The sequence below is a fragment of the Salvelinus namaycush genome, chromosome 36 (genome assembly GCF_016432855.1).
Source record: "Salvelinus namaycush isolate Seneca chromosome 36, SaNama_1.0, whole genome shotgun sequence".
NCBI lineage: Eukaryota > Metazoa > Chordata > Actinopteri > Salmoniformes > Salmonidae > Salvelinus > Salvelinus namaycush.
In genome coordinates this window covers 13,693,839-13,720,566 of record NC_052342.1, presented here as the reverse complement: position 1 = coordinate 13,720,566, position 26,728 = coordinate 13,693,839, and the positions used below count along the sequence as shown (strand labels likewise).

Sequence of the window (26,728 nt, the reverse complement as noted above, 5' to 3'; positions counted from 1 at the left end):
AGAAGGTCAGAGAAACAGATGGAAGAGGTAAAAACAACAGAGAGACATTAGAAGGGAACAGTGATGTTACTGACCCATGTTGAGTGTGACGGTAATGATGTTCAGAGACATGGTGGAGTCTGTCACACTGCTGAACGACGACGCCTGGGACAAGACATGGGAAAAACACAGTATAACTACAATACTTACCAACACAGAAATGGGCCATTTCTGACTTGCAATGTTTCAAGTTTTAAAAAAAAGTATATGTGCATTACCCTTTCTAGCCTCGGGGGGCGCTGTTTCCTGCGTCTGCGGTGGCGTTTGAGCAGCCTGGATGCCGTGCTCTGCTCCGTGGAGCCGCTGAATCGGCTGATGGTGTCGTCCTCCTCGGAGTCACAGAAGCTGGTGGTGTCCAGCTCGCTGCTCATCACAGTGGTAGCGCTCTCATAGCCCGCTAGGTGGCGCTCCATGCCGCTCTGGCCGTTCATCCTCGGCCCTGAGGCACCGCAGAGAGAGAGACAGAGTGAGGAGAGAGGGCGAGAGAGAGGCTTTACTATAGCTCTCATGCTTAGTAATGTTGTCAATGTCAATTGTTTTTACCTCTAGAACAAGAGTTGTGTTCAGTAGGCCCGAAATGGGAGAAAACATTTTGAAAACGGGAAGCCTGACATTGGCCAATTAGAAACGCTCATTGTCATTGTCCATTTTTTCCTACGTGTGCCCTACTGAACACAACCCAGTGCTGTTTCATCATGTGCAGAGTGCTCACCACGCTGCTCCATGGCCTCCCTGTGTCTGGGTCGCTCTCTCCTAAAAGACACCACAGACTCTGTTTCCGACTGGTCATCCAGGTTCTCCACACTGTCTGCTGCATTGGGACTGGATAGGGAGAGGGTAAAAGTAGGGAAAACATAGAAATACTTTGTCCATTCTACTCATTCTAATTCTATGGGTGAATGAGAGATGGTATTGTATGTCGGCTCTGTTACATACATTACCTAATAAACAACAAATAGCAGCACACATAACCTCTAATCAAATAGGCTACAAGCCAGATCATATTAGGACCGGAGGACAGATAGCTAGCATACAATGGTGTAGGGTGTACACCCATTCTGCCCAGGGTGGGAGAAAATGCGCTTTGGTGATGAAAAGTCACTTCCTTGCGTTATAAAACAGATTTGACCAAGACAAATATGATTCTTTATGTTCTGAATCGTTCAGTGGGGGTCTTCCTAACATATAACAATGATATCCAAAAAGTCGGATTTCGTAACCTAATACATCCGATAATACGCACCGAGCTCTGTTGACAGAAGCGCCGCTTTCTCACAGTGACTTTTGAGGACTTTACATGTTGTGGTGGTCGTCTGCAAAGTTGTTTCAGCAGGTCGCAAAAAGCTAAATTAACACGAGCTGAATTAAATGTAAAATGCTCAGTGCTCCGTTGACATTTCACTGACAAGATCTCACAAAAACAAGCGCACCTCATTAATTTGAAACACGTATACTGAAATATGAAAATACTACATGTCATGTCTCAAAATCGATGTCCAGCTTACCTCGATAATGTTTTATGTCCTCCGGATTCGACAAGAAAAATTTGTTCAAAAGGTGAGACTGTCAGTTCTCGCACAGCATCCAGCCTAGCTGACACTATGCTATTTTCCTATTTTTTTTCTCTGGCCATTAAATTATTCACCTTAAACATTCTACATGGGTTAAAACTCCAATAGATTTTGAAGAGATTATGATAGACATGAGTTTTGACCACTGGTTTCCTTAGAGGAGTATCTATACAATTAACATATTATTTACCAATTGGTTAAAAGATGCATTTCTGATTGGACACCCTACAATGTGTATGATTAGGAAACAATGGATCAAGCCTAGTAGACTGGTACTGTATATCACAACTGGGTTCAAACAGTATTTGAAATTTTCATTTTCAATAACAGTGCTAGATGGGCGGGTTTGTACTTTTGGGGCCATTCCATTGGTCCCATTGTGCCAGGCATACTGAATCTAGTGCAGCTAATGATATTAAACACTATTTGAACCCAGGTTTGCTGTGTATTATGATATTCTAGACAGGTGCTTAAGAGTCAATGGGCGGCACAGGCTATGATCATGTTGAAATGGGCAGTTGTATTTAACAGTAGGTAACATGATGGCTGGAGTAGAATACACTAGATACAGTGTAAGAGATGCAGCACAGTGAGACTAGGACACTGTGATTCATGTGATTGTGGAAGAGGGTGTCTGTGTGTAAGTACTGGAATGATGGGGGCCTGGAGTCACCGATGCCCCCGGTCCTCTCGACAGGTGGGGGTGGGAGGGGAGGAGGAGGGGGTGAGGGCAGGGGCCGGACTTCTGCTGGTTGCGGAGGAAGGACTGGTGATACCAGCTCTGCTGCTGCTGGGGTGTCTGATGATACCAACTGAGGAGGAGAGGAGAATAGTGGAGAGATGGATAGAGGGACAAGGAGTTGAAAGTGGATGATAGTGAGGATGGAGGGGAAAAAAGGAGGATGAGGGCGAAAGAGGAATTAAGTAAGAAGCAGAGGAGAGAATACGAGACAGGGGGGAAATAGGTTGAGGGGGAGAGAAAATAAATATGGGGTTAAAAGAAAGGGATAGGTAGGGAGAAAAAAAAATATGGGAGTAAGAGATGTCAATTGCTTTGACAAACACATCTTTACTCCATTCAGAGGAAAATCTCAGGGGTCTAACAGACACTAACCCGACACTTAGCCTGTCTCCCTCCATTATATACCCAGAGTGCTTGAGAAAACGAAAACAGACACACACACACACAAACATCACAGTCACACTCCTCCATGGATGGTTGCAAGGTAAAAAGGAAACACCCATGCAATTAGGGCCTATCAATAGCACTGGTGTTCTATTACCTACTCTACAGACCTAGCATACACCTATACACACACACGTATGCCTGGGGGGGAGGGGTTAACAATGCTAACAAACATACCAACTACCTTAACTATCACCACAGACTCTGGTTTTATATACATTTCTGTTGTATGAAAAGGAGGGACTTGAACAAACTACATGCATTCAAATGTTCTGTCTTGAACTTAACATTGAGAACCGGTTTGTGGTTTTTGATTTAATATCCCTGCCCCGAGTGACAGAGAACAATTTGCCCCCCTTTCTTTAAAAACTTTCCTCCCTCTCCTCTAATGGCTGTTTGACTATAGAGCACTCGTCCCTCTGGGATCATCCCTCCACCATCCTATCATGTATCCATCCTTATGGTCTCCTCTATTTGGCCAACCCTTTCAATCCCTTTCCCTTCCTTCTTGTCCTCCTCCTCCTTATGCACTTAGCAGATGCATTCCTCCCAACCCCCCTTATCCGGGACAAGTCCCAATGTTTTGTCTGGAGGACTCAAAAGTAATAACCTTCTTTAGGGTAATCATAAGCGGGGAAATTTGAGGATGTAATAAATCCTTTGTTTCTTCAGTGTTACGATCACAGATAGTGGGTTCTTGTAACGGTTCTACTAGTTATAGCAAGGCCTAGGCTACAGAGGTCGTTAAAGAAAAGCTATGTTGGCACCAAGAGTTCCATGACAATAACATTCTAATTGGCATTCTTCGAAGATAATGTAATGGTTTGGAACTTTTGACGCCAACACGGTGCCCGTTTAAGCTCTCAATCCCAGAATGAGTTTGCCAGAGTTTGTAGGCTACATCTCTGGCTCCGCTTCAGGTTCAAAGCTCAATTACGTATAATATATTTGAGCTGCTAGGACCATTTCAGCTATATTGCTTCGACTTGGGAACGGGACTTTTACAACTCAGTCCTGGAAAAATAGTTTCAAGCGATTCAGGAATTCCCCCCCTCTGGCTCCCCTTCTCCTGCTGGTCTTTTACGGGTCCAAGATAATGGTGTACAGTCTACCTCTCCCAACTCTGTTCTTACCCATGACACCACACGTCCGTTGAAGCAGGGGAGCTTAGCACTTTCATCCGAGATCTCTTCTTTCACCACCCTGAAGACAGACAGAAGAAAAAGAACAGAGAGGAGTTTGATGCGGCTGTGATTAGGCAAAGAGTAACAAACACAGAGACAAATACACACTGTAAACTCATACACAGGAGACAGACGCAAAGAGCAACATGAGGGCACTGCTGTGTTATTGCTTGTTTTCCAATGACTCACCATCATTACCCAAACCACAATGGAGATAGATAAACACACACACACAACTAAACAAACTCATGGACCAGCCATTGTTTCTCAAGACTTCTATAACTTCAGACCCTTCTTTCCCTCTGCATCCACCTCTTCACTCTTAGGTGGACAGGTAGCATCTGCTGTACAATTTCTCTCCGTCTGTCCGGCTACCATGTTATTACAGCAGTACTTAGGACCTGGGCTGGACACGAGTACTGTGTCGAGGAGACACTTAACTGATTGCCCAGACTAGGATCAGGTCCATCGTGAATTACTGGGCACCCCATCTATGAGTAGCTCGCCAAACAATTCTGAAAGTAGCCTACATGCAATTTCCACCGCAAACTGTCAAACAAATCTCAGCAGTATCAGACACACGCAAGCTCCCAGCTAATCATTGCAACATATCATTATCTCACCCCTGGTTAGCCACTATTGGCAACAAAAAAAAAGCTAAATCTAACAATATCTGCCAATTCATTTCCAGCAATATTTCCCCCGCCTGTCTGTGTGGTGCACAGGTTTGTCTATCACTCAGTCTGTAGCCAGTTGATGCGATAAGCCTAGCCATCTTGTGGGTTGACAGAATACTTTCCCCAAAGCCTTCTCAATTAAATGTTAACTGAAAAGCAGGCTTACCTGGCAGAAGTATATCATATGTATATTATTTGCAAACTTTTACATGAAATGTGCATTAGTCAGTACAGAACCATCGCTAGAAGGGCACATTCCTCACCTGCTAGATGTGCAATTAAAAAGGGCCAGATGTGCAATTAAAGGGGAATTACACAAAATCCACATTTGTTCGTTTTAATTTTAAAAAGTGTCTTCAGATAGGATTTAAGCATTGACATGGACTCACAACATCCAATTTCCTTGTTTCTCTATGAACTATTGTAATTTTGCGAGTGAAAACCAAAACAAATCTAAAAACAGGAAAAATGAAACATTTGGGGGGGGTACAGTATATTGACAGAAAACAGTTTACTAAGGACCCGGGGAAGAGTTGCAGAGAGAAGAAAAGGTGCGTACTTGAAAGCTATAAATAAAAATTGTAGCTCGCGACGTTTCATTTTTTTTAAAGCAGCTCTCGCTCAAAAAGGTTGGAGACCCCTGCTATAGCCTATGTAAATCTACTATCCACATCGTAGAAAAGTTCACCTATAGGTCAGCTTGTCGAGAAAGAAATAGCTATTCCAAAACAGACTCTGGGACAATCGACCAAATTCATACAACCAGTAGGCCTAGGCTACATAAAAATAAAAACTTTCAAAAGCAATGAGTCTCGTTGAACAGATCAGAACATTTTGCTTAAAAATGTTGATAAACTATTACTTCTTCACATTATAAGCGCAGCAATGGGCACCAGGCAGTAGGCTACGCGCAAATGTTCGTTCCATAATGCAATTAGCGGTAAAACGTTATCAAAAGGCCACCACACATGCTAGCGGTTTGATGTGACAGATGAAAATAGACATTCGATATTTAGAAAGAGAGGAGATCTAATAGGCTACTTTGAAGGAAGCTAACACATGCCTCATAATATGTATTCAAGCATTCAGGTTTCAAAATATTAAGTATGTTTTCAAAATGCATAATGCCTCCAACTCATTGCAAAGTAGATGCGCTGCTGAAGCCTGCCTTCCGTTGCTTTTGAGATGCTGCAGCAGCAACAGCCTTTGACAGATTTTCCACTCAAAGGCTCTGTATGTTTGTTGTACGCGTGTGATGAGACACTACCAGTCAAAAGTTTGGAACCGCCTACTCATTCCAGGGTTTTTCTTTATTTGTAGTATTTACTACACTGTAGAATAATAGTAAAGACATCAAAAGTGTTAAATCAAAATATAATTTTATACTTAAGATTCTTCAAAGTAGACACTTTGCCAAGACAACAGCTTTGCACACTCTTGGCACTCTCTCGACCAGCTTCACCTGGAATGCGTTTCCAACAGTCTTGAAAGAGTTCCTACGTAGGCTGAACACTTATTGGCTGCTTTTCCTTCACTCTGTGGTCCAAGTCATCCCAAACCATCTCAATTGGGTTGAGGTCATGTGATTGGAGGCCAAATCAAATCAAACTTTATTGGTCACATACACATGGTTAGCAGATGTTAATGCGAGTGTAGCGAAATGCTTGTGCTTCTAGTTCCGACCGTGCAGTGATATCTAACAAGTAATCTAACAGTTTCACAACAACTACCTTATACACACACACAAGTGTAAAGGAATGATTAAGAATATGTACATATTTATATATGGAGAAGCATCTAATGCAGCACTCCATCACTCTCCTTGGTCAAATAGCCTTTACACAGCCTGGTGGTGTGTTTTGTGTCATTGTGCTGTTGAAAAACAAATGATAGTCCCACTAGGCGCAAACCAGGTGGGAGGGCGTATCAATGCAGAATGTTGTGGTAGCAATGTTGGTTAATTACGGCTAGGGCTAGCAGAACCCCTCGACAACATTCCGCTGAAAAGGCAGAACACGGAATTCAAAAATATTTTTTCTAAATATTTAACTTTCATACATTCACAAGTGCAATACACCAAATTAAATCTTAACTTCTTGTTAAATCTACCCATCGTGTCCGATTTCAAAAAGGATTTACAGCGAAAGCACACCATATGATTTTGTTAGGTCAGAGCCTAGTCACAAAATACATACAGCCATTTTCCAGCCAAAGCGAGGAGTCACAAAAAGCAGAAAGAGATAAAATTAAATCACTAACCTTTGATGATCTTCATCAGATGGCACTCATAGGACTTCATGTTACACAATACATTTATGTTTTGTTCGATAAAATTCATATTTATATAAAAAAATCTCAGTTTACATTGCCGCGTTATGGTCAGTAATGTTGTGCCTCGAAATCATCCGGCAAATTTTCAGAGAGCCACATCAAATTACAGAAATACTCATAAACTTTGATAAAAGATACAGGTGTTATGCACAGAATTAAAGATATACTTCTCCTTAATGCAACCGCTGTGTCAGATTTCAAAAAAGCTTTACAGAAAAAGCACACCATGCAATAATCTGAGTACGCAGCTCAGACACAAAAACAAGCCATACAGGTACCCGCCATGTTGTGGAGTCAACAGAAGTCAGAAATAGCATTATAAATATTCACTTACCTTTGATGATCTTCATCAGAATGCACTCCCAGGAATCTCAGTTCCACAATAAATGTTTGTTTTGTTCGATAAAGTCCATAATTTATGTCCAAATACCTCCTTTTTGTTAGCGCGTTTAGTTCACAATCCAAACTCACGAGGCGCGGGCAAGTCCAGGCGAAAGTTCAGAAGAAAAGTCCCAAAAGTTATATAACAGTTCGTAGAAACATGTCAAACGATGTATAGAATCAATCTTTAGGATGTTTTTAACATAAATCTTCAATAATGTTTCAACCGGAGAATTCCTTTGTCAATGGAACGCAGGTCGCTCTCACAGCCATGCATGTGACCAGCTCATGGCACTCTGCCAGACATCTGGTTGAAACAGCTCTCCTTCTCGCCTCCTTCACAGTAGAAGCCTCAAACAAGGTTCTAAAAAGACTGTTGACATCTAATGGAAGCCTTAGGAAATGCAATATGACCCCATAGACACTGTATATTAGAAAGGCAATGAGTTGAAAAACTACAAACCTCAGATTCCCACTTTCTGGTTGGATTTTTCTCAGGTTTTCACCTGACATATGAGTTCTGTTCTACTCACAGACATCATTCAAACAGTTTTAGAAACTTCAGAGTGTTTTCTTTCCAAATCTACTAATAATATGCATATATTAGCTTCTGGGCCTGAGACGCAGGAAGTTTTAACTGGGCAGGCATTTCATCCGAAAGTGAAAATGCTGCCCCCTATCCCAAACAGGTTAAGCGTGCCTTGAATTCAAAATAAAATTGAGTGTCACCATCACACCACCTCCTCCATGCTTCACGGTGGGAACCAAACGTGGAGATCATTCGTTCTCCTACTCAGCGTCTCACAAAGACTTGGCGGTTGGAACCAAAAATCTCAAATTTGGACTGATCAGACCAAAGGACAGATTTATACCGGTCTAATGTCCATTTCTCGTGTTTCTTGGCCCAAGCAAATCTATTCTTCTTATTGGTTTGCTTTACTAGTGGTTTCTTTGAAGCAATTCGACCATGAAGGCCTGATTTACGCAGTCTCCTCTGAACAGTTGATGTTGAGATGTGTCTGTTACTTGAACTCTGTGAAGCACTTATTTGGCTGCTAACTCAAATGAACTTATCCTCTGCACCAGAGGTAACTCCAAATTTTCCTTTCCTGTGGCGGTCCTCATGAGAGCCAGTTTCATCATAGCGCTTGATGGTTTTTGCGACTGCACTACAAGAAACTTTCAAAGTTCTTAAAATGTTCCATATTGACTGACCGTGTCTTAAAACAATGGACTGTCGTTTCTCTTTGCTTATTTGAGCTGCTCTTGCCATAATGTGGACTTAGCCCTATTTGCTAAAAGACCATCTCTGTATACCACCCCTACCTTGTCACAACACAACTGATTGGTTCAAACACACTAAGGAAAGAAATTCCACAAATTAACAAGACACACTTGTTAATTGAAATGCATTCCAGTTGACTACCTCATGAAGATGGTTGAGAGAATGCCAAGCATGTGCAGAGCTGTCAAGGCAAAGTGGCTACTTTGAAGAATCTCAATTATAAAATAAATGTTGATTTGATTAACAACTTTTTGGTTACATGATTCCATGTGTTATTTCATAGTTTTGATGTCTTCTATTATTCTAAAATGTAGAAAATAATAAATCAAGCAAAACCCTTGAATGAGTAGGTGTCCAAACTTTTGACCCTTACTGTACATAACGACTATACTGTACACATTCGCCAATTTAATTCCACAAAATTATGCAAATTAACCTATAGACCGATTAGCATGACCAGCCAAATGAATTTCCATCAATGTATAAACTAAAAAGCATTATTTCGCAAATGGGATTTTTTTTCTTCCTTTCCCGGACAATTAGTCTGGACCAATTTTCTTGACTGGCTTTTCTATTTTCTATGGCCAAAAGCCGGCTATTACCAGCTAACGGAAACCCTGAGACAGGTTGTGTGCGTGCGTATGGATGTTGGTGTTTGCAACATTTTGTGTGTAGTACGGTCTGCTAGGCCCACTCTGGGGTTTTGTAAGCAGCGGGTGTGGCCAGATTGTTGTGGGTGAGTGGTAGCACAGGGCCAGATTGTTGTGAGTGAGTGGTAGCACAGGGCCAGATTGTTGTGAGTGAGTGGTAGCACAGGGCCAGATTGTTGTGAGTGAGTGGTAGCACAGGGCCAGATTGTTGTGGGTGAGTGGTAGCACAGGGCCAGATTGTTGTGGGTGAGTGGTAGCACAGGGCCAGATTGTTGTGGGTGAGTGGTAGCACAGGGCCAGATTGTTGTGGGTGAGTGGTAGCACAGGGCCAGATTGTTGTGGGTGAGTGGTAGCACAGGGCCAGATTGTTGTGGGTGAGTGGTAGCACAGGGCCAGATTGTTGTGGGTGAGTGGTAGCACAGGGCCAGATTGTTGTGGGTGAGTGGTAGCACAGGGCCAGATTGTTGTGGGTGAGTGGTAGCACAGGGCCAGATTGTTGTGGGTGAGTGGTAGCACAGGGCCAGATTGTTCTGGGTGAGTGGTAGCACAGGGCCAGATTGTTCTGGGTGAGTGGTAGCACAGGGCCAGATTGTTCTGGGTGAGTGGTAGCACAGGGCCAGATTGTTGTGGGCACTGGGGAGGCATGGTCACCAGCAGGAGGCTGGCCTTGTGTGAGCGAACTTGGTTTAGTCTCTCTCACATACACACATCTCCTCTTCTTCTTTCTTACCTCCTCTTGGTACCCCTCTCTTTCTCGCTTTCCCTCCTACCTTCTTTTTCTTCCCCTGCTCTCACTCTTTCTCCCGTCTCTGAATAATTTTGGTTGCTCGCTCCTCTTCTTTCTCGCTCTGTGAGGACTAGGGTTGCACATGTCGGGGAATATTCAGAGGTAGAAACTTTGTGGGAATATATGCAAATTAATATTAATACCATTTAAAATGTAGATGTTTTTTGCATTGGATATATTTACAATATCATATGGAGACAGAAACAAACCTTTCACCTTAACATACAGTGAGGGAAAAAAGTATTTGATCCCCTGCTGAATTTGTACGTTTGCCCACTGACAAAGAAATGATCAGTCTATAGTTTTAATGGTAGGTTTATTTGAACAGTGAGAGACAGAATAACAACAACAAAATCCAGAAAAACACATGTCAAAAATGTTATAAATTGATTTGCATTTTAATAACCTGTTTGGGCTGCAAGCCCGACACCGCCCACAATATGACAACATCCAGCTCTATTGCAGGGCGCGAAATTCAAAATCTATTTTTTAAAAATATTTAACTTTCACACATTAACAAGTCCAATACAGCATTTGAAAGATAAACATCTTGCCAATCCAGCCAACATGTCCGATTTTTTAAATGTTTTACAGAGAAAACACCACATATATTTATGTTAGCTCACCACCAAATAAAAAAGAGGAGACATTTTTCACAGCCCAAGTAGGATTCAAGTAGCATGCACAAGCCAACCTAACTAACCTAGAACCAACCTAAATAACCTAGAAAAAACTACCTCAGATGACAGTCCTATAACATGTTACACAATAAATCTATGTTTTGTTCAAAAAATGTGCATATTTTAGCTATAAATCAGTTTTACATTACTGCTACCATCATAGCTACAGTCTGAAATCGCACGGGAGTAGCCAGAGAAAATACAGACACCAACGTCAACTACTAATTACACCTCATAAAACATTTCAGAAAAATATATGGTGGATAGCTAATGAAAGACAAAGATCGTGTGAATAGAGCCAATATTTCCGATTTTTGAAGTGTTTTACAGCGAAAACACAATATATCGTTATATTAGCTTACTACATTAGCTAGCATACGGCAGCATTGATTCTAGTCAAACGTTAGCATAGCACAGTTCGACAGATATATGAAAAAGCATCCCAAATTGGGTCCTTATCTTTGTTGATATTCCATCAGAATGTTGTAAAGGGGTCCATTGTCCAGTACAGTCTTTGTTTGGGTTCCAGAACGAACTATTTCCCTCTTGTATTAGCAAGCACACTGGCCGTGCGGCGCTAATCTCTCTTTCTTCAAACAATTCTTGCGTCACATCACGTCTAAAGTCCAGAATAAATTTCAATAATATAATTAAAGTATATTGAAAAAACATACTTTAGGATGATTTTGTGACATGTATCAAATAATATCGTAGCCAGAGCTCATATTCACCTTTAACGAGCGTTTTCCATGAGCCGAGTCCATATTCTACTTCGCGCCCAGAAAAAAAAATAAAGTGCGCAAGTCTCACTCCAAGAGGTTGTGTTCAGCCCCTGGAAGAGATATTCAACTGCTTTCTTCTCTCACTTCCGCATTACACCCAGATGAAGGCGTATGACGTGTTTCTACGGTCCTAAGTGACATGACCTTTTATAGACACGCTCTTAAAGAGAGACATCGCATTTTGGAAATCTCAATTCCGGATAGGAAATGGGCTGTAAAAATAGTTATGTTCCACTTAGAGAAATAATTCAAACGTTTTTAGAAACTAGAGACTGTTTTCTATCCAATAGTAGTAAATATATGCATATTGTAAAAGCAAAAATTGATTAAGAGGCCGTTTGAAAATGTGCGCATATTTTCCAGTTTTTCCAATATTCACCCTGCAGCCATAAGAAGCTGCAGGGTGAAATTCAAAATCTATTTTTTTTTTTAAATATTTAACTTTCACACATTAACAAGTCCAATACAGCATTTGAAAGATAAACAGAAGCAATCTGTTTGCTACACAGTAAAGGGATTCATTCAAAACACTGCTATCAAAATGTTTAGAATAGGTTTCCAGATAAATAATTTGGAACTTTGTGAAATCACAGCACTGACTATCCAGATAACCCTTTCAGGAACACCTGAGGGAAATAAGTATTTGACCCCTCTGCAAAACATGACTTAGTACTTGTTGGCAATCACAGAGGTCAGACATTTCTTGTAGTTGGCCACCAGGTTTGCACACATCTCAGGAGGGATTTTCTCCCACTCCTCTTTGCAGATCTTCTCCAAGTCATTAAGGTTTCAAGGCTGACGTTTGGCAATTTGAACCGTCAGCTCCCTCCACAGATTTTCTATGGGATTAAGGTCTGGAGACTGGCTAGGCCACTCCAGGACCTTAATGTGCTTCTTCTTGAGCCACTCCTTTGTTGCCTTGGCCGTGTGTTTTGGGTCATTGTCATGCTGGAATACCCATCCACGACCCATTTTCAATGCCCTGGCTAAGGGAAGGAGGTTCTCACCCAAGATTTGACGGTACATGGCCCAAATCTTTGATGCGGTGAAGTTGTCCTGTCCCCTTAGCAGAAAAACACCCCCAAAGCATAATGTTTCCACCTCCATGTTTGATGGTGGGGATGGTGTTCTTGGGGTCATATGCAGCATTCCTCCTCCTTCAAACACGGCGAGTTGAGGCCAAAGAGGTCCATTTTGGTCTCATCTGACCACAACACTTTCACCCAGTTGTCCTCTGAATCATTCAGATGTTCATTGGCAAACTTCAGACGGGCATGTATATGTGCTTTCTTGAGCAGGGGGACCTTGCGGGCGCTGCAGGATTTCAGTCCTTCATGGCGTAGTGTGTTACCAATTGTTTTCTTGGTGACTATGGTCCCAGCTGCCTTGAGATCATTGACAAGATCCTCCCGTGTAGTTCTGGGCTGATTCCTCACCGTTCTCATGATCATTGCAACTCCACGAGGTGAGATCTTGCATGGAGTCCCAGGCCGAGGGAGATTGACAGTTCTTTTGTGTTTCTTCCATTTGCGAATAGTCAAGGCTGGAATGGGCTACAAGACCATCGCCAAGCAGCTTGGTGAGAAGGTGACAACTGTTGTCACCTTCTCACCAAGCTGCTTGGCGATGGTCTTGTAGCCCATTCCAGCCTTGTGTAGGTCTACAATCTTGTCCCTGACATCCTTGGAGAGCTCTTTGGTCTTGGCCATGGTGGAGAGTTTGGAATCTGATTGATTGCTTCTGTGGACAGGTGTCTTTTATACAGGTAACAAACTGAGATTAGGAACACTCCCTTTAAGAGTGTGCTCCTAATCTCAGCTCGTTACCTGTATAAAAGACACCAGGGAGCCAGAAATCTTTCTGATTGAGAGGGGGTCAAATACTTATTTCCCTCATTAAAATGCAAATCAATTTATAACATTTTTGACATGCCTTTTTCTGGATTTATTTGTTGTTATTCTGTCTCTCACTGTTCAAATAAACCTACCATTAAATTTATAGACTGATCATTTCTTTGTCAGTGGGCAAACGTACAAATTCAGCAGGGGATCAAATACTTTTTTCCCTCACTGTAAGTAGACAATTGCAAATTATGAAATCCTTCCAATAGAAATAAAAAACAATTTAGTTACGAATTTAACTTTAATTAAATGAGTTGACTCTTCACATGGGATGATTTCACTGAACAAAAGGGAATATTGAATGATTTTTTATTTTAAAAATTATTTCACCTTTATTTAACCAGGTAGGCTAGCTCAGAACAAGTTCTCATTTACAACTGCGATCTGGCCAAGATAAAGCAAAGCAGTGCGACACAAACACAGTTACACATGGAATAAACAAACATAGTCAATAACAGATAGAAATAAATCTATATACAGTGTGTGCAAATGAGGTAAGGCAATAACTAGGCCAGTGGTGAAATAATTACAATTTAGCAATTAAATACTGGAGTGATTGAGACTGGAGTGATAGATGTGCAGAAGATGAATGTGCAAGTAGAGATACTGGGGTGCAAAGGAGCAAAACATTTAAATAACAGTATGGGGATGAGGTAGTTGGGTGGGCTATTTGCAGATGGGCTATGTACAGGTGCAGTGATCTGTGAGCTGCTCTGACAGCTGGTGCTTAAAGTTAGTGAGGGAGATATGGGTCTCCAGCTTCAGTGATTTTTGCAATTCGTTCCAGTCATTGGCAGCAGAGACCTGGAAGGAAAGGCAGCCAAAGGAGGAATTGGCTTTGGGGCTGACCAGTGAAATAAACCTGCTGGAGCGCGTGCTACGGGTGGGTGCTACTATGGTGACCAGTGAGCTGAGAAGGTGGGGCTTTACCTAGAAAATACTTAGATGACCTAGAGCCAGTGGGTTTCGCGACAAATATGAAGCGAGGGCCAGCCAACGAGAGCATACAGGTCGCAGTGGTGGGTAGTATATGGGGCTTTGGTGACAAAACAGATGGCACTGTAATAGACTGCATCCAATTTGCTGAGTAGTGTTGGATGCTATTTTGTAAATGACATCGCCGAAGTCAAGGATTGGTAGGATAGTCCGTTTTACGAGGGTATGTTTGGCAGCATTAGTTTTACTTGCATTTAAGAGCAGTTTGAGGCCATGGAAGGAGAGTTGCATGGCATTGAAGCTCGTCTGGAGGTTAGTTTACCGTCCCACATACCCTAGTGAGGTTGAGTCCCACCTCGTCAACAGCCAGTGAAACTGCAGGGCGCCAAATTCAAAACAGAAATCACATAATTTAAATTCTTCAAACATAAGTATTTTACACCATTTTAAAGATACACTTGTTGTAAATCCAGCCAAAGTGTCCGATTTCAAAAAGGTTTTACGACGAAAGCACACCAAACGATTATGTTAGTCACAGAAAAAGACAGCCATTTTTCCAGCCAAAGAGAGGAGTAACAAAAAGCAGAAATAGAGATAAAATGAATCACTAACCTTTGATGATCTTCATCAGATGACACTCATAGGACTTCATGTTACACAATATATGTATGTTTTGTTCGGTAAAGTTAATTTTTATATCCAAAAATCTGGGTTTAGGCGGGACGCTACTGTCTCACTTGGCAAAAAGACAGGAAATGCAGCGAGCCAAATTCAAATTAATTACTATAAAAATCAAACTTTCATTAAATCACATGAAAGATACCAAATTAAAGCTACACTGGTTGTGAATCCAGCCGACATGTCAGAATTCAAATAGGCTTTTCGGCGAAAGCAAACGATGCTATTATCTGAGGATAGCACCATTGTAAACAAAGAGAGAGAAGCATATTTCAACCCTGCAGGCGCGACACAAAACGCAGAAATAAAAATATAATTCATGCCTTACTTTTGACAAGCTTCTGTTGTTGGCACTCCAATATGTCCCATAAACATCACAAATGGTCCTTTTGTTCGATTAATTCTGTCAATATATATCCAAAATGTCCATTTATTTGGCGCGTTTGATCCAGAAAAACACTGGTTCCAAATTGTGAAACATGACTACAAAATCATCTCAAAGGTTACCTGTAAACTTTGCCAAAAAAATTCAAACTACTTTTGTAATACAACTTTAGGTATTTTTTTATGTAAATAAATCGATCAAATTGAAGACGGGATGATCTGTGTTTAATACAAGATTAAAACCAACTGTAGCTAGCTTTCTGGTCATGCGCTTCTAACAGGACACTTCGAGTGACCCTCCTTCAAGATGGCCGTACTTCTTCATTACACAAAGGAATAACCTCAACCAATTTCTAAAGACTGTTGACATCCAGTGGAAGTGGTATAAACTGCAAGAAGGTCCCTTAGAAATCTGGTTTCCCAATGAAAACTCATTGAAAAGAGAGTGATCTCAACAACAAAAAAATCTGAATGGTTTGTCCTCGGGTTTCACCTGATAAATAAGTTCTGTTATACTCACAGACATGATTCAAACAGTTTTAGAAACTCCAGTGTTTTCTATCCAAATCTACTAATAATATGCATATCTTATCTTCTGGGGATGAGTAGCTGGCAGTTTAATTTGGGCATGCTTTTCATCCAAAATTCCGAATGCTGCCCCCTACCCAAGAGAAGTTAACACAGTGTCCAAAGAAGGGCCAGAAGTATACAGAATGGTATCGTCTGTGTAGAGGTGGCTCAGAGAATCCCCAGCAGCAAGAGCAACATCATTGATGTATACAGAGAAAAGAGTCGGCCTGAGAATTGAACCCTGCGGCACCCCCATAGAGACTGCCAGAGGTTCGGACAACAGGCCAGAGATCCGGACAACAGGACAATGATGCCCAATGATCCATCGCATCTCCCAAAAACTTATTCAACATACATCTGTAAAATGATAGTCTAGAAACTAAAGCTTTGGTTGTCTTCCTCTCAGGCTTCCATGTCTTCTCCCTGGACCTCAATGTCCACCTCTTGAACATCAGACTGAGGCCTCATCTTTGCTGTCACTTTCCAACCTTGTTGAGGATGGCTCGTTGTCAGGATCAAAAAGCATTTTTCAACCCTTGCATTGGTCAGCCTGTTGCGTGTTTTGATGTGTGTGTTCCCAAACAAGGACAAGTTGCGCTCTGAGGCAGCTGATGTTGGTGGGATTTCGGGGATGATGAGGCAACAGGGGAAAGAGCCTCAGATCCACAAAGTCCCATCCACCAGGTGGCTGATGAGATATGTTGGCCGAACTGCCATATTGCATCTCCATCCCAAAGCCCTTGCTTAGAAGGGTACTTTGCCAGACTGCCAAGAACCTTGCCCTCATCCAGGCCAAGGTGGCGAGACGCAGTAGTGATGACACCATAGGCTTTGTTGATCTCTGAACCAGACAGGATGCTCTTGTCAGCATACTTGGGGTCCAACATGTACGCTGCGGCGTGTATGGGCTTCAGGCAGAAGTCTTCACGCTGTTGATGTATTTCAGTACTGCAGTTACCTCTGCTTGATGCAACCGTGAAGTGGGCAGGGCAGTAGGGATTTCTTCTCTTACATCTGCAAGCAGAGTCTGAACATCAGACAGGATGGCATGGTCTCAAATCTGTGCAATGGCTACTGCTATAGGTTTCAGGAGTTTCAGGCTGCTTACCACTCTCTCCCAAAATACATCATCCAGGAGGACCCTCTTGATGGGGCTGTCCATATCGGCAGACTGTGATATGGCCATTTCTTGGAGAGACTCCTTCCCCTCCAGGAGACTGTCAAACATGACACCACCCCAACGGATGTTTCTGGGCAGCTTCAATGTGGTGCTCTTATTCTTCTCACTTTTCTTGGTGAGGTAGATTGCTGCTATAACTTGATGATCCTTCACATACCTAACCATTTCATTGGCTCTCTTGTAGAGTGTATCCATTGTTTGATGCCATGATGTCCTTGAGGAGCAGATTCAATGCATGAGCAGCACAGCTAATGGGTGTGATGTGAGGGTAGGACTCCTCCACTTTAGACCAAGCAGCCTTCATGTTCGTAACATTGTCTGTCTCCAGTGCAAATACCTTCTGTGGTCCAAGGTCATTGATGACTGCCTTCAGCTCATCTGCAATGTAGAGACCGGTGTGTCTGTTGTCCCTTGTGTCTGTGCTCTTGTAGAATACTGGTTGAGGGGTGGAGATGTAGTTAATTATTACTTGCCCATGTAACATTCAACCACCCATCAGAGATGATTGCAATACAGTCTGCTTTCTCTATGATTTGCTTGACCTTCACTTGAACTCCCAGCAAATGAGAAGATAAAGCATGTCTGGTTGGAGGGGTGTATGCTGGGCGAAGAACATTCAGAAATCTCTTCCAATACACATTGCCTGTGAGCATCAGAGGTGAACCAGGTGCATACACAGCTCGAGCAAGACATTCATCAGCATTTCTCTGACTACGTTCCTTCAACTTCTGATCCCAGGAGGACCATGAGCTGCTGCTATTGATAAGGTGTCTGATTCATCATTTTCACCTCAAATAGAAGTAGGGACTTTCGTCAGAGGTTGCTTGTTGTGAGCACTGAGGGAACTTTATGCACTTGGCCAGATGATTCTGCATCTTTGTTACATTCTTCACATTTAATTTGGCACAGTATTTGCAAATGTACACAGCCTTTCCTTCTACATTAGCTGCAGTGAAATGTATCCACACATCAGATAGTGCCCGTGGCATTCTCCTGTAAAGATTTGGAAAAAATGAGTTAAAAAACCCCAAATACAATTCCATGTACAGATAAATAGTTAAACAGTTAGATTAAACAACTCCTTTGTAAGATAAATGTTTTAAAATGAAACATGTATGGAAACAGGTGAATTAACACTCAGTTAGCAGGCTCAAGCAAACTAAAACCCACATGGAAGCAAAAACTAACTACCAGAAATTGTTAGAAATGATATAAAACACTTTGCTGTAGCCAACTATTTACTAGTTAAGAAATCATGTATGTCATAAAATATATTCACCCCACCCAGTATTGTAATCAAAACTTACCAGATAGCATGTAGTCCTTAGCTCAGACAGTGTAGTAGTGTGGGCTCAATAGCATCTCATTAGTGTGCAAGATCTTGAGAATCAGCTGTACTGTACATGTGATGGAAGAATGCACTGTGCAGGGTTGTAATTCCATTGAATTGGGGATAGTTTAACCAAAATATGCCACAAGACCTAGAATTGCCTTATGTGTTTCGCACAAAAAAGGTTCACTGTTATAAGCTAACTTTGATGAATTTAAACAAAATTCCCCAAATTCCCGGGCTTAACTTCCCATGGAAAATTTCCGGAAATTCACTGGAAAGTTTCCAACCCTTTGCAACCCTAGTGAGGACGGACTCAAATTGCATCCAGAAAGGGACAGACAGATGCAACATTCTACACAGAGTAATTGTCCACATACCTCACCATTACAAACAAACAAATTACCTCCCCTCAAGCTATTTCACCAACGCACAAAAAAAGCCTCAAAACACAAACATCTCGAATATTCCCTCATAACCATTACTCCTTGGCCGCACATCCCAAACAAACTTTTTTCTCCCATCTATTAATCCCTCACACATCACACCCAAAACAACCATCCACTTCCCCCACCCCTCCTGTCCATCTCTCGCGCCTCTCTTCATGTTGACTCTGCCGCAGCCAGACCCCCAGCAAATGGCATCTCTCCAACCCTAGGGTCTCCTGGTCTGCTCCACTCCATGCTGCTGGCTCTGCCCTGACTGACACAGCCTGTCTGACAGCTGGCTCGCACTCCCGGAAATGAAAACACACAAGGAACAGGCAGAAAACACCCTGATGCTTTAGTTACTTTGCTGATGCCACAGGCTGAAGGAACAGACCCTGAGAAAAGTAGCTCGGTTTTGATTGGGTAGCTGACTTCTGAGCAGAGTTTAAATGTAACCTACTTGTAACTGACTTTGAGGTTCGTTTCAAAATTTTGCGGTAGAAGTATGGTCAGACAACTCAGTAGACGCAGGAGCACTTGATTGTTTTAGCGACTGTTTTTATAATATAAGTTGGAATTTTGTGGTGTTCTTCGTTTGAGTAAGTTTACATTTCAGAGTAGCTTACAAAACGCAAGCGGTTTTACTGCAATTAATGTGTTTAACAGAAGCCCTAGGTCTCATCAGGCAAACTCCACCACAAACATGCATTCCATTCAACCTAGGGTAGGGCACAACTGACAAACAGCTACCAAAGAAAGATTAATTGAGTGACAGCTCTTTCAGTCTGGAGGATTTAAATGGGAGAAAGTAAGGGGATGAAAAAAGTATGTCTAAAGTAGAGGTTGACCGATTAATTAGGGCCGATTTCATAACAATCGGTAATCTGCATTTTTTGTGCGCCGATTACATTACAAACCACGAGGAGACTGCGTGCCAGGCTGACCACCTGTTACACGAGTGCAGCAAGGGGCCAAGGTAAGTTGCTACATAGCATAAGACTTATAAAAAACAAATCAATCTTAACATAATCACTAGTTAACTACACATGGTTGATGATATTACTAGTTTAACTAGCTTGTCCTGCGTTGCATATAATCAATGCGGTGCTTCTTAATTTCTCATCGAATCACAGCTTACTTTGCCAAACGGGTGATGATTTAACAATAGTGCATTCGCGAAAAAAAAGCACAATCGTTGCACCAATGAACCTAACCATAAACATCAATGCCTTTCTTAAAAACAATACACAGAAGTATATATTTTTTTAAACCTGCATATTTAGTTAAAAGGAATTCATGTTAGCAGGCAATATTAACTAGGGAAATTGTGTCACTTCTCTTGCGTTCATTGCACGCAGAGTCAGGGTATATGCAACAGTTTGGGCCACCTGGCTCATTGCGAACTGTGTGAAGACCACTTCTCCTTACAAAGACCGTAATAAATTTCATGCATAATCCTTACATGTGGTAAAATTGAATTACCACGATGAGCTGTTTTATATGGGAAGCACCCAAAAATGAAATACATCATGCTTTTTCAAAGTGCACAATTAGTCCTCCTGAGTCTGATCAACTGTAGCCTACTGATAACAGCTGCAGGTAGCCTAGAGAAGCCTTTCTGCAGCGATCCCATCTGGGCCAGGGGAAACACATGTTTTTAAAGGCTCAGCTATGTATTTACAGCGCCTTCGGGAAGTATTCAGACCCCTTCACTTTTTCCATTTTGTTACATTATAACTTTATTCCTAAATGTATTTTTTTTTTTTTTAATACCCTCAATCTCCACACAATAACCCATGCATGACAAAGTAAAAACATGTTTAGACAATTTTCTAAATGTATCTAAATATCTTATCATGGAAGAGCCTTCATTTCTCAGAACAAGAATAGACTGACGAGCTTCAGAAGAGAGTTAATTGTTTCTGGCCATTTTGAGCATGTAAACGAACCCACAAATGCTGATGCTCCAGATACTCAACTAGTCTAAAGGCCAGTTGTATTGCTTCTTTAAATTAGAACAACAGTTTTCAGCTGTGCTAACATAATTGCAAAAGGGATTTCTAATGATCAATTAGCCTTTTAAAATGATAAACTTGGATTAGCTAACACAACGTGCCATTGGAACACAGGAGTGATGGTTGTTGATAATGGGCCTCTGTACGCCTATGTAGATATTCCATAAAAATTCAGCCGTTTCCAGCTACAATAGTCATTTACAACATTAACAATGTCTAGGCTGTATTTCTGATAAATTTTATGTTATTTTAAAATGGACAAAAAATTTGATTTTCTTTCAAAAACAAGGACATTTCTAAGTGACCCAAATTTTTGAACGGTAGTGTAAGTATTCAGACCCTTTGCTGTGACACTCAAATTTGAGCTCAGGCACATCCTGTTTCCATTGATCCTCCCTGAGAAGTTTCTACAACTTGATTGGAGTCCACCTGCGGTACATTCAATTGACTGGACATGATTTGGAAAAGGCACACCTGTCTATATAAGGTTGCACAGTTGACAGTGCATGCCAGAGCAAAAACCAAGCCATGAGGTCAAAGGACTTGTCCGTAGAGCTCAGAGACATGATTGTGTCGAGGCACAGATCTGGAGAAGGGTACCAAAGAAAATCTGCAGCATTGAAGGTCCCCAAGAATAAAGTGGCCTCCATCATGCTTAAGTTTGGAACCACCAAGACTCTTGCTGGAGCTGGCTGCTCGACCAAACTGAGCAATCAGGGTAGAAGGGCCTTGGTCAGGGAGGTGACCAAGAACCTGATGGTCACTCAGAGAGCTCCAGAGTTCCTCTGTGGAGATGGGAGAACCTTCAAGGACAACCATCTCTGCAGCACTCCACCAATCAGGCCTTTATGGCAGACTTAATGAGGAGTGTCTTCCGTCTGGCCAAAGGCACAACAGCCTGCTTGGAGATGACCTTCCAAAGTTGTAGGTGGCTCAGTGCAGCCGGCAGTTTCAGGATGCAACAGGCTGGTAGTGCAATTTCAAGTAAAAACTCAATAAAACATGTCTCAAATATTAGGAAATATTTCAGCTGTTTCAAAAACTTTGTTCCGCTATTACCATTTATACTGTAGGAGTGTTGGCTCAACACTGCCCTGATTCAAGGATGGCAACTGTCGGGCAAGTGTAGTGCACTACCTCCAGAGGTAGCGGTCGAGATGTAGGCTAGGCAAGTTTACATTTTGAGTAATATGTGTAGCCGATGGTATTTTTACGAAAAGTGTAGTGCAGGCAGTATGCACTCAATGGTGCATTCGACCGCACGTATCACCCTCTGAAGAGCCTTGCAGTCCGCGGCAATGGAGATGCCGTACCATGCTGTGATGCAGCCCGACAGTATGCTCTCGATGGTGCTCAGGGACAGGCCGAATTTCCAGAGGTTGAAGAGTCGCTGTTGCACCTTCTTCACTACGGTGTCTGTATGGTTTGACCATTTCAGCTTCTCAGAGACGTGTACGTCAAGGAATTTGAAGTTATTGGCCGTCTCCCATTGATGAGGATGGGGGCGTGTCCGGCTTGGTTCCTCCTAAAGTCCACAATCAGCTCCTTTGTTTTGCTAACGTTGAGGGAGAGGTTGTTTACCTGGCAGCACACCGTCAGAGTGCCTACCTCCTCCCTGTAGGCTGTTGCATAGTTATTTAGGCCTACTACGGTCATGTCGTCAGCGAATTTGATGGAGTTGGAACTGTATATGGCCACGCAGGGAATACAGGAGGGGAATGAGGACGCACCCTAGCATCAGCCCCCGTGCTGAGAATCAGTGTCTAGGAGGTCATGTTGCCTACCTTCACCACTTGGGGTGGACTATCAGGAAGTCCAGGACCCAGTTGTATAGGGAGGAGTTCAGACCCAGGGCTACGAGCTTTGTAATGAGCTTATTGGGCACTATGGTATTGAAGGCCGAGCTGTAGTCGATGAGCAGCATTCTCACAGATGCATGATCCACTAATGCTAGCGATCCTCAGGCACAACTTACAAAGATGTGACAGGGGAAAGAAAGGTAAACCAAATGCAATGATGCAAAAATACATGTATGTGGGTTTACTGACGATGGCTCCCGATAGTGGCAAATGTTTAAAATGATACAAATTGGAAAATAAAAAATGGAGAAAAGCCTGGGCATATAATCAAAACATTCTAAAGCGCATACGACAACTCGGCAGCTTCAGCCCTAAGAATCTAATCTTATTTGTCACATGCGCCGAATACAACCTTATCGTGAAATGCTTACCTACAAGCCCTTAATCAACAATGCAGTTAAGAAAATATTGCGTAAATGAACTAAAATATATATATTTTAAAGTAACAATAAAATAACAATAATGAAGCTATATACAGGGGGTACCGGTACCGAGTAAATGTGCGGGGGTACTGGTTAGTCGAGGTCATTTGTACATGTAGGGTAAAGTGACTATGCATACATTGCATTCTGAAAGAATTCAGACCCCTTGACTTGTCACACATTTTGTTATGTTACAGCCTTATTCTAAAATCGATTAAATAGTTTTTTCCCCCCTCAATCTACACACAATACCACATAATGACAAAGCAAAAACAGCATTTTAGAAATGTTGACAAATGTATTAAAAAAAATATTTTAAAAAACGAAGTCTTCTTGGGTATAACTCTACAAGCTTGGCACACCTGTATTTGGGGAGTTTCTCAGATTCTTCTCTGCAAATCCTCTCAAGCTCTGTCAGGTTGGATCGGGAGCGTCGTTGCACAGCTATTTTCAGGTCCCTCCAGAGTAGAGGTCGACAGATTATGATTTTTCAACGCCGATACCGATTATTGGAGGACCAAAAAAGCCGATACCGATTACTCGGACGATTTATATATAATATATATATATAAAATAATGACAATTACAACAATACTGAATGAACACTTTTATTTTAACTGAATATAACACATAAATAAAATCAATTTAGTCTCAAATAAATAATGAAACATGTTCAATTTGGTTTAAATAATGCAAAAACAGTGTTGGAGAAGAACGTAAAAGTGCAATATGTGCCATGTAAAAAGCTAACGTTTAAGTTCCTTGCTCAGAACATATGAAAGCTGGTGGTTCAATATTCCCAGTTCTTCAATATTCCCAGTTAAGAAGTTTTAGGTTGTAGTTATTATAGGAATTATGACGCATCGACTCTCTCTTTACCATCTGTATTTCATAAACGTTTGACTATTGGATGTTCTAATAGGCACTTTAGTATTGCCAGCCTAATCTCAGGAGTTGATAGGCTTGAAGTCATAAACAGCGCTGTGCTTCAAGCATTGCTAAGAGCTGCTGGCAAACGCAGTAAAGTTTGAATGAACGCTTACGAGCCTGCTGCTGCCTACCATCGCTCAGTCAGACTGCTCTATCAAATATCAAATCATAGACTTAATTATAACATAATAACACACAGAAATACGAGCCTTAGGTCATTAATATGGTCAAATCCGGAAACTATCATTTCGAAAACAAAACGTTTATTCTTTCAGTGAAATATGGAACTGTTCTGTATTTTATCGAACAGGTGGCAACCCTAAGTCTAAATATTGCTGTTACATTGTACAACCTGAAAATGTTATGTCATAATTGTGTAAAATTCTGGCAAATTAATTACTGTCTTTGTCAGGAATAAATGGTCTTCACACAGTTCGCAACAAGCCAGGTGGCCCAAACTGCTGCATATACCCTGACTGCTTGCATGGAAAGCAAGAGAAGTGACACAATTTCACTAGTTAAAAGAAAGTCATGTTAGCTGGCAATATTAACTAAATATGCAGGTTTAAAAAAATATACTTGTGTATTGATTTTAAAGAAAGGCATTGATGTTTAGGTACACATTGGTGCAACGACAGTGCTTTTTTCGCGAACGCGCTAGTTAAATCATCACCCGTTTGGAGAAGTAGGCTGTGATTCGATGAGAAATTAACAGACACCGCATCGATTATATGCAACGCAGGACAATATCATCAACCATGTGTAGTTAACTAGTGATTATGTTAAGGTTGATTGTTTTTTACAAGATAAATTTAATGCTAGCTAGCAACTTACCTTGGCTTCTTGCTGCACTCGCGTAACAGGTAGTCAGCCTGCCATGCAGGCTCCTCGTGGAGTGCAATGTAAGGCAGGTGGGTTAGAGCGTTGGACTAGTAACCGGAAGGTTGCAAGATCGAATCCCCGAGCTGACAAGGTAAAAATCTGTCGTTCTGCCCCTGAACAAGGCAGTTAACCCACCGTTCCTATTAGAGGTCGACCGATTATGATTTTTCAACGCCAATACCGATTATTGGAGGACAAAAAAAGCCAATACCGATTAATCGGCCGATTAAAAAAAATATATTTATATATATATCATACACACACACACACACTTTTGTAATAATGACTATTGCAATAATACTGAATGAACAATGAACGCTTTTATTTTAACTTAATATAATACATAAATAAAATCAATTTAGTCTCAAATAACATGAGAACATATGTTAAAACGAACCACCAGCTTTCATGGGTCTTCAATATTCCCAGTTACGAAGTTTTAGGTTGTACTGCAGAAAGCAGAGCTTGTCTGCATGGTCCCCTGTCAGTCTGCTCCTCCGCGAAACACAGACCTTATTTGAAGTTGATCAAGACATTCTCTATGGAAGACATGAACGGTAAAATAACGAAGGAACACCTTTCAAGTTCAGCCGCAAGTTATTACAGGAATTATAACGCGTCGACTATTTCTCTCTAAACCATATACCTTTGACTAATCCGGAAACTATCACCTCGAAAACAAAACGTTTATTCCATTCCGTATTTTATCTAACGGGTGGCATCCATGAGTCTAAATATTCCTGTTACATTGCACAACCTACAATGTTATGTCATAATTACGTAAAATTCTGGCTAATTAGTTCGCAAAGAGCCAGGCGGCCCAAACTGTTGCATATACCCTGACTCTGCGTGCAATGAACGCAAGAGAAATGACACAATTTCACCTGGTTAATATTGCCTGCTAACCTGGATTTCTTTTAGCTAAATATGCAGGTTAAAAAATATATACTTGTGTATTGATTTTAAGAAAGGCATTGATGTTTATGGTTAAGTACACATTGGAGCAATGACAGTCATTGATTGATTGTTTTTTATAAGATAAGTTTAATGCTAGCTAGCAACTTACCTTAGCTTACTGCATTCGCGTAACAGGCAGGCTCCTCATTGAGTGCAATGTAATCAAGTGTTAGAGCATTGGACTAGTTAACTGTAAGGTTGCAAGATTGAATCCCCCGAGCTGACAAGGTTAAAAATCTGTCGTTCTGCCTTGTTCCTAGGCCGTCATTGAAAATAAGAATGTGTTCTTAACTGACTTGCCTAGTTAAATAATGATTAAATAAAGGTGTAAAAATAATTTTAAAAATATATATATTTAAAAAACAATAATACAAATTTTAAAAATTAAAAATAAAAACAAATCAGCGCCCAAAAATACCGATTTCCGATTGTTATGGAAACTTGAAATCGGCCCTAATTAATATCCTATTTCACTGTGGAAAAAGGGGCCGCAATACATGTCGATATAATTTTCAGTTTGCTTCCATATGGCTGGTTTCACATTCATCTCCTGGGATCATAAGGAAAAACCATGTAAAACAATTGCTATGTGCATTTACAATACTAATTTAACTTGCTCTTATCAATAGCTCTTACCAATTTATAAATTACAGCGCATGGAGAATGCTGCTATTTTTTAATTGGAAAAAAGCAGACGCTTTTC

General features: G+C 41.3%; 1 protein-coding gene across 2 annotated transcripts in view; it reads right to left on the bottom strand.

The window, feature by feature from the left end:
• LOC120030429 (segment polarity protein dishevelled homolog DVL-2-like) overlaps window positions 1-26,728 on the bottom strand; it is a 33,203-nt gene that overhangs the window by 5,110 nt on the left and 1,365 nt on the right. For both annotated transcript variants that reach the window (XM_038975830.1, XM_038975829.1), the window contains 5 exons: window positions 3,930-3,999; window positions 2,259-2,422; window positions 752-861; window positions 258-478; window positions 75-144 (listed from right to left, as the gene is read on the bottom strand). In XM_038975830.1, coding sequence (XP_038831758.1) covers window positions 75-144; window positions 258-478; window positions 752-861; window positions 2,259-2,422; window positions 3,930-3,999 — 635 coding nt within the window. The remainder of the gene's footprint in view (window positions 1-74; window positions 145-257; window positions 479-751; window positions 862-2,258; window positions 2,423-3,929; window positions 4,000-26,728) is intronic.